This window comes from Mchenga conophoros, linkage group LG3 (assembly GCF_057382185.1).
Source record: "Mchenga conophoros isolate Kocher_MC1m ecotype Shallow Benthic linkage group LG3, M_conophoros_male_GT1.1, whole genome shotgun sequence".
NCBI classification, from domain to species: Eukaryota; Metazoa; Chordata; class Actinopteri; order Cichliformes; family Cichlidae; genus Mchenga; species Mchenga conophoros.
Window position 1 is genome coordinate 60,711,287 of NC_140528.1, and position 13,207 is coordinate 60,724,493.

Consider the following 13,207-nt stretch of genomic DNA (forward strand, 5'->3'; position numbering starts at 1 on the left):
TGAATGGGGGGGAGTGGTGGGGGGAGCATAGGAGAAGTGGGAGGGAGAGTGATGTAGGTTGGAAATGTTAATTATAATCTCAGCACGGGCACCATTTTACAACGCTGTCATCTCTTCACATTTGTATCCTAAATATGGCATCTGGGGTGGCGGGTAGCTGACAGTTAAGAGACATTTTTTTGGGGTGGCAGGAGAAGAAGGAGAAGAAGAAGAAAGTTTCACACCAACAGAAGTGAGATAAAAGTGATGACAGAGGCAAGAGGCAGCTAAAATGTTGTGGTGAGCCACCCCGGAAGCACATGGCCGCTATGAGGATGGGAAGAAACAAAGTGCACAAATTTCGATGTGTTGAGGAAGAGGAGGGGTTCCCAACATGAGGCTGGGTGACCAATAGGAGTCGCCCAGGGGTTTTCCAAAAGGTCCCAAACGAAAGTGTAGAGGTAAAGAGAAAGTGATGATAAAAGTACAGAATGAGTTTTAAAAAACTAAAAATGTTTCTGTCGAAACTGAACTTGAGGTCAGGCAGAGTTTAATTTCTAGAAAATGTAACAACAACATCAAAGGAAAAATAACAAGTCTGAGTCATTCTTTCTCTGTCTTTGAATGTTCTCCACATCTCCTAGCCAATGCACACTACTGTGTATTGCTGTACCCACTCTAATAGCTAAGCCGCAGCAGGTGCACCATGTCCACACCATGTACCAGCATCAATAGAGTTTGCATGAATAAGTCTCTGGAACACCCCATTTGTTTTGTCATAGACAGAAAGGAGTTTAGGAGTTTCTAATCATAGATCGCCTCTCCACCAAGTCACGCCAACTCCAGGCACGGTTTACATACACACATCAAAAGCACTGATGGCATGATAATTTGGGACCTTTAATGATTTATTTGAATTCTTTCCACTGTGAAATACGTGAACACATTTGAGTTCATTTCAGATTTTTTGGGATCTAATCAAGATAGGCTCAAATAAATGTCTGTTAGCAATATACACCTTTTGGCATGAGTCTAGCTCAGCGGTCCCCAACCTCCGTGAGTCGTTTGGTACCGGGCCGCGAGAGTTGAGGCTCAGGTGTGAAATGTATGGTTTTCAGGGTTTTTATCGGTTTTCAGCGTTATTTTGTTATCGTTTTTATTGTTAACTCGGTTTTCCTTGGTCTTTTCACGTGTGTTATGAATAAATCTTCTTTTTTTCGGTACAGGTACTAGTTTTATTTTGTTGTATTTATCCGCGACACCTTAAAGGCCGGTCCGTGAAAATATTGTTGGGCATAAACCGGTCCGTGGTGCAAAAAAGGTTGGGGACCGCTGGTCTAGCTGACTTCTTTCATGGCAGAAATGGTAGATTTTAAAATGGTTTGTTTCCTGGGACGGACCCAGTCTTTAGGTTTTAGTCCACACATTTTCAGCAGGGTTGACATCTAAGCTTTGGGAAGGCCATTCCAGAAGCTTTAATGTGTATTTGCACACGATATCCAAGTTTCAGACATCTAGCTGTTGATTCGAGGTGAATTTGAATAATTTGAAGGTAGTCCTCCTTCTTCATCATTCCATGCAATGTACCAGAACAACTGGCAGCAAAACATCCCCCAAGCATGATGCCGCCACCACCATGCTTGGCAGCTGGTACAGCGTTTATAAGTTTTACAGTCTCACCTCTACTCCTCCATCCTTTCGTCATTGTAGCCAGTTAATGCAGTCTTTGTCTCGTTTGATCATAAAATGTTTCTCCAGAAGGCCAATTTAAGTTGAGTTTGAAGCTGTTGATTTTGGAGCAGGTGCTTCTTTCTTGGTCAGCACCCCGCTCCTTGGGTCTTCTTCTACACCTTGGCAACATGGTCACACATCAGAATAACTTGTACTTACAAACAGTCATTTGAACTGATAATCTTGGAATCTGCAGTTGTTAAGAAATGGCTCAAAGAGAGCTTCCAGACTCATGTAAATCTACAGTTCTTCTACCTAGATCTTCACTGGATTCCTTCGACTTTCCCATTATTCTAAGTATTGGTCAGTGCAAAGAATGCTATCAAACAAATCTGTTTTATCCTGCAAGGAGAAACTACCAGTTGAAGTAAATCATGATCACTAACAAGAAGTTAACATCCCTTGGCCTAGTCAGGTTAAAAGAGATTCTAGAGCATTCAGAACCCCTTAGTAAAAGATTTCAGTGAGTTTTGAGACTTTTGACCCTGTGTATATTACAGAAAATCCCAAATTAATACAAACTTGTGTACTCAGTTCTTTAGATTAAAGATATGTCCTGTATAATAATTCCCGGTGTTGTTGTCTGTGAGGTCTTAAGGGAACAGTGACATTGACACTGAGCTTATGGTAGCTACATTAGCAACAAGAGCATTTTGTGTGATTTTGACCTTGACTTTCATATCCGCCATCACACAAAATTTAAACACGATATCCTGAAAACAGTGGATTCCAGACTACTGACAAGCAAAAGCCTTTTTCATTAGTACCTAGTCAAATCAACTTGCCACAGTTTTGAGGGTTTTCCATTAGGCCATAGTACTCCGTACCAGGTACTAAAATAGTACCTGCTCGACCGTGGTTCCAAGTGATCCAAGCAGGTAGTAAAAAATGACGTCGTCAGACTCCATGCCACCGATTGCCTGGTCAGTGGCGTCACTCGATGAGCCATGCGAGCGCCCCATTCACGAAAATCAAAACTGTCATTTTTGAAACTAGACAACAAGGGAAATGGCTATAAAAATCAACCCCCTGGTCCCAGAGTCAACGAAAAGCCACAGACCAAGCAGCAGACATGCCTTCACTTTGACATTCACCTTTGTCACACGCTTGGCCGTGTTGCTATGACGATGACCAAGCACATTAGGTGGTACTCTATTGTAATGGAAAACCAGTCGATCCGAGTCGAGTTGTGGTGAATCGATCTTAGTAGGTACTAATGGAAAAGGGGCTAAACAGAACCGATTACATACTAGAATAAATAACTCAAGACAAAGAAGTGGTTAAACACAACAAAAGAAACTCACACAGATTTATTTAATTAGGTTTTTTATTTACTTCAGCCTACAACACTGACCTTTATGACTTTGTAGGAGTGTAGGGTCACCACTGGAGACACAGAAAGCTGTTTTGTGAGCTCTTTAAAGCTCAATTTCTATCATTTAATCATTAGTTATTATTAATCTCTGGCTCTCTTCCACAGCGTGTCTTTGTCCTGTTTTTGACCCCTCATCCCCAACCGGTTGCAGCAGATGGCTGCTCCACCCAGAGGCTGCTTCTGCCTGAGGTTTCTTCCTGTTAAAAGGAAGTTTTTCCTTCACACTGTCGCCAAAACGCTTGCTCAGTCATGTGGTTGCTGTAGTTTTCTCTGTATAATAGAATCTGGAGGCAACCGTTGCTGTGATTTGGTGCTATATAAATAAAATAGACTTGAATATCAAAAAGGTAATTGTTTGGATCCCTTTGAAACATTTAAAGAACGAGCACAACTATGCACAGCTTTTCATTTTGTCCAACAGAATCAAGGCTGATGATCTCTTGATGTACGCTGATACAGAGCAAGCGGGTTTTATTCAAGCTTCATTTAAACCCACAGTCCTCAAAGTGCAGCAGGCCAGCGGTGGCCTCTGTTAACAATTCATGCAGCCCCCTAACAACTCCAAAAGAATGCCCTTCTGTACATTTCATTCATCCGGTGCTGCTACATTATGTCACACTGCAAAGTAGTTGCACTGACTGTGACCAAAGGAGCTTTCTCTTTAGGTTTTAACTTTTCTCTGTCTTAAACCTACTTAACATTATCAAATAAAGCTGGGTTACTAAGCAGAAAAAATACAAACACTGAATATTTGCACACGTTTAAAAACCCCTGATTTAAAGCATGGTGCTGCCATTCCACTGAGACTGAAATAGTAAGTGCTGCTAGCTGGCACACAACCTCCAAAATAAGCCAGAAAGACAGGCATTTTTGGCATTCTGTTCCCTTATAAAGTTAGGTTGTACACATACAGCAGCTACACCTTCACAACCTACAACCAACCACCACGAACAACCACATGAATTTAAACCCTTGAGACTGTTTATTCATAACTTTGAAACCCTTGTGTTTCAGTCTTTGAATATAAAGAAACAGCAGTTAAAGATGATTTACAGCTCATCATCTGCTGAACAAAGCACGTCTCCTACTTCACAGGACGACATATGCAGTGTATCTTTACTGGAGGTTTCCGGTCTAAACATCACAGCACTGTAAGCTGCATTCGGTTTCCATTCTTGTGATGTCACCAAATCCTGTTTGTGTTGAACTGAACTGAAGCAAAGAGAAACTTTTTCCCCTTCAGCAGATAAATGTGTCATACTGTGCACAAAGCTCGACATCATTCCACACAGTCAAACATCAAAGGGAAGCAACAAAAAAGCAAGACATCATTTGGAATCGAGGGGACTTTAAAAGTAAGACCGCTTCTTTGTTTCTTGGTGGGTTTATCACAAATGGCCGGTTTTAAATTAGTTGCAGTCTCTGGAATCTATGCTTATATATATATATATATATATATATATATATATATATATATATATATATATATATATATATATATATATATATATATATTCATTACACTTTCAGCCACTGTATGCCATCAGTTTTAGAGCTATATCAACTTGCACTGAAAGTAAGATCCTATTATTGCTTGGCTGGAAATAAGAAGTTATTTGACAGGTCTTGATTTAGCTCAAATATTTTCAGGAGATCTTTGCCCTCAGCTTTATCTGCTCCGGCTGGGTCTGCATTTTAAGCTCCCAAATGCTGAGTTAAACACAGACTTTGTTTTTTTGTTTTCTTTCTGCAGTGTGCTCTCATGTTCACTTGCAAGCTGCACCGTGGCTTAGAGAGTGAACAGTTAAAGGGCAAATGACAACAACAACAACAAATAAGCCAGTCAAATCTACAGTATGTGGGCCAGGGTGCATGCGGAGTGACAAAGCCCACGCGCCTCATCCGCGAGCTCTCAAAGAGAGTTCCAGAGTGAAATTCAAAATATATGACATTAACAAAAAAGCCACTTTGGGAAGTATTTCTCTTTACATTTCAGGTGCGTTCATATTCTTTCTTTTCAGCAAACAAGAGCTGTAGTATAAAAAGCGTTTAGGCGTAACCTCTGTTCCTACTTTTCCGCATGACGTGCAGAAGAAATCACAAGTGTGAATGTTTCTCAGCTCCAGTCCTTGGTTTTAACATTTTAAACGTGTTGTGCTCTGAAGGTAAATGTTGGCTGGGAAATTCAAATGTCTTTGCTGACGCAGAACATATCTCCTGGATCAGCCATTGTAAGCCCGCTATTGTGTATCTGAGAGTGACTGACTAAAGTCTGTGGCATATGTGCCGTGCATGCCTGCCTCAGTGTGTGCACATAGTAAATCACTTTGTGTATACGAGCGTGTGCATGAGCATGTTTTGCACGTCAGCAGGTTATATATGTGTATACAAGTGCATATAAGCTCCGTCTGCTGATGTCCCCACAACTGTACTCCGTGCATTTTGGCCTTGCGCGTGCATGTATGCGTGTGTGTGTATGAGTGTGTGCTCGTCTCCCCCTTTTTTCTCTGTTTGTGTTTGTGTGTGTGTATGCACACTACATATGTGTATGTGTTTGCGGCTGCCACAATGGCATCATCACCCGCCCCTGACGCTTTGATTGTTTTCTCCGCCGCAGCAGAAATACACCAATTAATATGCAGAGAGTGAGTGAGACAGAGATGCACACACACACACACACACACACACATACAAAAACAAAACAAAACCAAAAAAAAGAGAAACAGCCGTAGGGAGGGAGATGAGGAGGGAGGTGCAATGGAAAGAAGAGTGAGGAGGGGAGGTGGGGGGTGGGCAGAAGAGATGGCACAGAGAAGGAGAGAGAGGTAAAGAATAGGGGAGATGAAATGAAAGATGAGGAAAGTATATGTGTGTGTGTGAGCGAGAGAGGGAAAGGGAGAGAAACAGAGAGCAAAAGGGGGAGAGAGATGGAGCGAGATAAGGTGGCGAGGGTGGAGGGGATGATGGGGAGGGGGCGCATAGATGGTGGGGATGAAATCTGATAGATGTTTGAGTAAAAACAAGAGAAGGAGAGAAAGAGAAAAGAGTGAGGGATGGGGCTGAGGTGATGGAGGAGGAGGGGATCAATATGTACATATTCAGTGAGATATGTTGGCAAATCAATTGAAAGGAGGGGAGGAGGAATTGATCTGGGGGCTGGTGGAGGAGGAGGAGGTAGAGGTGGGAGAAGGGTGGCGGGGGGGGGGGGGGGGGGTCACAAGGAGGAAGGGAGGGAGGGAGAGAAGGAGGTGATGGAGGAGGAGTGCAGAGGTGGAGTGATATGTGGCTACGGCTGCTGTCCTTTTTGTCGCAGTGTCAGGGTATTGATACTGTAATACACCCCCCCACTTCACCCCAACACACACACACACCATCTCACCCCCCATCACAATGCTGCCGTGACAACGTCTGTCGCGGCGACGCCTACTGGCACAATGCAGCCACAATACTGAGGGCACTGAAGCATCTCTCACACACACACACACTCAGAGAGAGAGCAGAGCAGGCCACAGAGAAAGAGAAAAAAAGGAGGGAGGGAATAAAAAGAAAAAAAGGGGGGAGGGAGGGGTGAGATATAAGGAGGGAGAGGAGGAGATTAAGAGGGAGGAAGATGGATGGATAAAAAAGGAGAGAGAAAAGGATGGAGATGGAGAGGAAAAGGGGGTGGGGGTGTGGATTGATGGAGAGACAGGAGCGAAGGGAGGGACGGAAGGAATGAAGGAGGGAGGTGGAGGAGAGATATGGTGGGATAATATTACATGTGTAAAATGCCGGAGGGTGTGTGCCCATAGAAACATGTTTAATGGCTTTTATGATTGCGGGGAAGGTTGTGTGAGGTGTGTGTTTTTTTGGCAGAGTGATGTATGCGGCGTACGGGTGCGAACAACAAAGTGTTTTGTGACAAATGTGTGACGATGCCCACGTGTTTGCATGGACAGTGCACTGCGTACCTGTGTCTAGACGGCGTGGGTAAACACAACGCACAAAAGCCCGCACACGCATATGCGGTTGTTGTTTTAGGATTTTAGGGCAATTTGTATCAATTTTAGACCTCTTGCATCCTAAGTGCCTAAATGTTTCAGCAACAGTTGAAAAAAGAAAAGAAAAAAGAAGCGTAATCTGTGAGACCAACTGGAAACATTTTCCAAAAAAACGGCACATTTGTCCTCTTTAGTTGGCACGAATGCAACATGTTGTTGACTGTCGTGACATGTTTTGCCCATTTTGGACATGGTTTTCTGAAGAAGTGAGGGTGAGAAAGGTTGAATTTCATGAGAAAATCCTAACAATAACAAAACCAAAACTGGCCGTTACACCTGAAATCATTTGTCAGGTTTTAAAGTTTCCTCCTCTGTGCTTGAAATCACTGGTGTCGAACTTCTACTCAGAGCAGAAAAATCAAAAGAAATAATTTATTTTTTAAAGAAAGAAAAAAAACTGACTGCTTTGACCTCCCTTTGCCAAAATGTCTGCGCTGGCATATTACTGTATCTGCCCCCCCCCCTCAACATGCACTCTCATTTACAAAAGAAACGCTTGGCTGGCTGCCTATAAGTCAGTTTATCCGCGTGAGATGACCAACGTCCTTTTTTTCCCCTTTTCCCCCCCTAACACTATCTCATACAGTGTGTGTGTGTGTATGATCTATAGTCCCCCCACCCTTCTCCTACTTCCATCACCCTCTCCCCTCCTCCCTCCCTCACCCTAACCCTTCTTAATATGATGTAAAAAGCTAATCGCATGCAAATGTCTGTTGTCCCGGTAACCGGGCCTGAAAAATCCCTTTGATGTTTCCCCCGACTCATTCTCTTCACGTTCTCTTTGTTCGCCACAGTCTCGCTGCTTTGTCAACATCCCCCCTTTTACCCCGCTCACTCTCTCTCCTTCATCCTTCCTGCAGCTCTCTCGGCCCTCGCTCTTGGTTCTCTACATTAGGAAAGAAAGAAGAAGAAGAAGGAGGAGGAGGAAAAAAGTTCTAACTCTACTTTGTGTCTCCCTCTTTCTATAAGCCCCCCTTTTCTATTCTTCCACTTCTTTTTTTCCCTCCCCCTGCCTGGTTACCCCCCCCACCCACCCGCTCTCGTGCTCCTGCTCTCCCCTTGACTGTGCCTCTCTGTCTGTCTGCCCCTTCGCCCTCGCTCATTTCCCATCATTCCCACCTACTGTCTCCTGTCCTTCTCTTCTGTCGATCCCTTTCTCTCGCTCTCTCAGTTCTGCCCCTTCCTGTCCCCCCCTCCTGCTCCTCCTTCTTCTTTACCCAGCCTTTATCTCTCATTCCTCTCTCTGTGTCCCTCACATGCACAGATGGACACACACTCATGCTCTCAAAGTGCACTCCCCTCCTTTCGAGAATTTGATCCCTGGAACTATTTGATATGGCGCTGCACTGTAGTTATCTAATCATTCGGGGTTTGTGAGGCAGCAGCACAGCTGGCTTCCACAGGAGACCCCGGCACTCATTACTGCAAGATTTTTTGGTTTTTTTTGGAGGGGGGTTACAAGGTTACAGGCCTCATTTTGAGGTTTACACCCTGCTGCAAAAGGTTCAAGCGCAACAAACCACCCACCCACCCAGCTCTTCAGATCCCCCTCTGTTGAGGCTGGGAACTTTAATTCAGTTTTATTTAAAAAAAAAAAAAAATCAAGTACGTACAACATGCATGTCAAACAATCCACATTGCTTCCAAAAAATGTAAACATCAGGCAAAGTGTTTCATACAAAAAAATAAAAAATAAAGAGAGAAGTTTCTATACATTAATACTGCCTTACAAAGTGCCATACAAAAGTGAGAGATTCTGCATATGACAATTTATGCTGCAGTAGGAATGAAAGATGGTGTTCATTACATTGCTTCCAATATAATGCAATGTACCAAACAGCTAAAGGCTATGAAGTTTACAGACTTCTCCGAGCCAACAAATTACATATTGATTCAGAAACGGCTCAATAGCCATTTGCAATTTGTGAATTTGGATGCAGATATGAAACGTGCTGCTGCTGCTGTCTGCAGACATGAGCTTGACCTCCTGTTGCTGCCGGCATTCGCTACCTGCCGGTCTCATATTGTACCTTAAGCATGGTATTGTCTGATACACATGCTACTCAATCAAAGCGGCGAGTGCATGTTTATTGGTTTTACTGCCTGAATGCTTGCCGTCATGAAATATGAATAACACAGTGAAATGCTGAAACCTTTCGGGGCCGTGTCATGAGATAAAATGGTATGTTTTGTGTATCTTGTGCATCTTTTTGCACATTTCCTTATAATTCATTTCAACTTCAGAGAATGAGGACATAACTTTTTGTGTATGGGCCCACCAACAACAAGTCTCCACAGAGTAGTACAGGAAGTGCAAGCTTGTCTAATCTTTGTCTTCTGTTAGTGTTGAGGTTTGATATCTCAAAGAAAAATGTGACATTCTAGAGAAAAAACAACAACTGTTTTGTTCATGGTATAAGTTAGATAAGAAAATTGACTTGAATCTCAATATTAAATATTAGGGATTTATGCAACTAGTCGACTAGACATAGCTGCCCTTTGACACTAACCTGATAGCTGAATCCTTCTGTGTCCAACTTTTAGGAAGCAAATGATCAATGTAAAATCACATTAAGATTTGATCCACTCTCGGTGACATCACAGAGGCCCGAGTAGTCAAAACTGTCTCAAACAGTGTTTATTGGCAGTCTGAAGCCTAAACCTTTGTGCCATGCATGTACTGTGACCCCATTATTTGGCCACTGGTATTTGAACGCCTGCCTGGAAAAAACAAGGCTACTGTTGCTAGCACCGCTTGGATTAGCTAAACTCTGCAAACTTATCTGACGTTGTGTGCGTTTGCAATATTATATACAGCGCACATTTCAGCAACATTTAAGACATGGTTTGATTAACGAGGAACATGATTAAGTATTTATTGTATCTCCTAAGATGTAAATGAAATATTTGTTTGGCTAATGTTTAGCATGAAACTTTAAAGTAAAGAGTTTTAAATTATTTCTGAGGTTTTCTGTCTTTTATGCTAGTCGACTAGTTTCTATTTTCTTTCATTTAAAGAACTTGTAAAGTAGTTGCCTGGAAGATTCCTACTGAATACAAACTAGCAGTAGGTTAGCGGACATTAGCCTAAGCCTGCTGACAAAACTATGCTAGCTACTTTGTTTCCAATCTTTATGCTAAAGTAATCACCTGACAGTCATTATCAGTAAGTGTTATAAGACAAAATCAAATAAAGCAATATTTTTTTTTATCATATTTTAACAGCATTAGCAAGAAAAAACACCATGTCTTCTTTAAAACTTCCACATTCCCCCTCAGAAGTATATGAAAACCATGATTTTGGAACTATGACTTCCAGATTTAAGAATTCTTTAGAAAAATGCATGAACGTATATTTAAAAAAAAAAAAAAAAAAAAAAAAGCTTTAGCTGCACTGTCAGCATTTTAGGTATCTGTATTGAGTCTAGCTTTCCTTCCATTTCTCATTTCTGTATACAGACAACATACCTTTAAAATTCAGGATAACGAAATCAGGGTCATACCATGTTCCCAGAGTCCTTTGTTCCCCAGCTTATAATAGGATCCCAAATTCGCTTAATATGATGTGGGTCTAACCCAAACACAACAGGAGGATTGATGTGCGTTAAAAGAGTATAGAATTGCCAAACATAGGACCCTGGGAACATAAATACAGTTCTGAGGAATCCCATGTCAACCAATCTGAACTAGACTTTCCAAACTGTAATTTTCTACCGGGGGGGGGGAGAAACATGAAAATAATAGTTTTGGGATATTTTAGGAAAATGTCTTCCTTTAAGCAAGAAGCTAAGAGATTAGATTTAATTAATTCTCTGAAAAGAATTAGATGTAGTTCATGTCTTCTAGCCACAAGAATAAAAGCAGTAAAACCACAAATTAGCACAACAAACAGACCCACCTTTCTCCATTTTATGGAGACAGCATTCCAATGAGGAATGCCCGTACTAAATGTACAGAAATCATCATTGCACAGTCACCCATTTTATACCTTTGGCATATAGAATATGGCATTTTACACAGCAATGTTCTTCAGTACTCCGAAGAACATTTTTAAGGCACCAATATGTTGCTGATGTAAGTTACACTTTAAAGAAGACTAAATACCATTTTGCCTTTAAATTGTGGCCACTGTTAATAAAGAAAAACAACACGTTAGCTTAAATGAAACACTCTAACACAATGTATAACAGTCTGATATGATGCTGTAAATCCTTCCTGGTCTTCATCAAGGCAAAGCTCACAGCATGCGTTTCAAATGTAACCTTGCCTGTCGTTGATGTGGTCACTGTACCAGGCTCGAAACTGGTCACAGTGAGTGTGCGGGCATGAGAATGTGAACAGTGCTCCACTGTCTTGTAACAATAAGAGTGACTGCATGTGTTGAGGGACATTGTGTGTTGTGTGTGTGAATGTGAGCGTGTGTATATGCTCACACCACCCTTGCTTAATTTACATAGATGCAATCGCACCTAGGCTATGCCACGCATTTTTACACAGGTAGGGAAAACGAAAAAAAGCGTACAGTACTCCATTCTGCGTTATGAAAATGATAAAGAACATAACACATTCTAAATCTGCAATCCAACGGTGGATTTACGCCCTGCATATTACTTCCCGTTTATTATCAGATGCTGGAGCATGTGATGCGTACAGTCAGCCAGCCGAGGCAGTCAGTGGTTCAGACCAAGTGGTTTGGCCTAGTGGGGAGTCGTGGGGCAGACAATGGCCGCACTGTGTGGCTGAAGTGCCTTTGGTGTCAATGACTCTGCCAGCAACTGAGACTGGCAGATCCAAAATGGCGGAGCGCAGAGAGTCCCGCTGGTGCTTGTCATGATTTAAACAGGACAGTTTTGATCCTTTTTGGATGCAGATTTTCTTTGGTGGGGGGTCATATCAGAGCTGGGAGGTTTTAAAAGTGGAGAAAAGCAGTGCTGTGCTGCGCCGCTTAATCTGCTGGCACTTTATTTATTTTAAAGAGACGGACGGGGAAAGGGGAAGGAGAGAAAGCATGTGGGAGAAGTTCAAAAGGGTGATGGGGGGGGGAGCTCTCTCTCTCTCATTTTGTCTTCTTCCTCTTCAAAGTCCAGTTTGGCTCGCCCAGAGGTGGAACTGAGATGTTTAAAAACTTCAAAAAAAAAAAAAAATCTGAGGTCCAGTTTCTGGTTGAAGCGACAGAAAGAGAAGAAAATATTAATAGTGACACATGCAGAAATCCCCAGAATAAAGAATGACTAAAATAAATGCGATCAGCGTGGGAATGCAGCGACATGAGCAGCGCATGTAAAGTGGCAGAGTGCAGAAAAAAAAGAAACGTGTGATAAACAGAGTAAACTTACGCTTATTGAGATGACAGTCACACAGCTGTAGAGGGAGACTGGCTCTGAGGAGGAAGAAACAGTCGCATTTTTACATTCGGCGCTTAAGTGTGCGTACACACCAAAAATGTGCGTGCACCCGTGCGCAAGCGGCAAATCCTCCCTCTGTTGTCGAATATGTGCATATCGCTGTCTGCGTGTTTGCCCTATCTGTTTGGGCTGCGTGTGTCCGTCTGTCTGTCAATCTGTTCCCAGCGCTGTCTGTTTGCTAATCTGTCATATTCTGTTTGCTAGATAAGGAGATTGTGAGAATGTGTGTGTGTTTGTGTGTGTGCACACTGAGCAAATTCATTTAAACTCTACCATGGCGATGGCAGGCAGGTATTGCTGTTTGCTTACAGCCAGATTCATGCAGTGTTTTCACTTTACAAACATACAGAAATGCTTTGACTGGTTTAAAGGATGCCTTTTTAACACAGATCAGCTCAGTGTGAATGAATGACTTTCTTCACCATATCACCACTATGCTACATACAAATGATTCAAAGTACATAGTGCTGTGCAAAAGTCTTGAACCATGAAATAAGTGCGATGATTTACTGAAACGTGTAATCGTGCATGGAAATGCAGCATGTAAGGGTTTATGGAATCTAATGAGCTTGAAAGCCAAAATTTGGTACGACCACCTTTAGTCTTTAGCACAGTCTGAGCACTCTTAGGCAGCTTTCTTGTCGTTTCTTTAGGAATAGTTTCAGGAATAGTTCTGC

The 13,207-nt window shown here is 42.3% G+C and overlaps 1 protein-coding gene across 2 annotated transcripts in view; it reads right to left on the reverse strand.

Annotated features, from left to right (window-relative positions):
• Positions 1-8,661: 8,661 nt before the first annotated feature.
• Positions 8,662-13,207, reverse strand: part of arhgef40 (Rho guanine nucleotide exchange factor (GEF) 40) — a 49,274-nt gene continuing 44,728 nt past the window's right edge. For both annotated transcript variants that reach the window (XM_085265543.1, XM_085265535.1), the window contains exons 26-27: positions 12,462-12,505; positions 8,662-12,284 (exon numbers count right to left, since the gene is read on the reverse strand). In XM_085265543.1, coding sequence (XP_085121669.1) covers positions 12,479-12,505 — 27 coding nt within the window. In that variant the 3' untranslated portion in view covers positions 8,662-12,284; positions 12,462-12,478. The remainder of the gene's footprint in view (positions 12,285-12,461; positions 12,506-13,207) is intronic.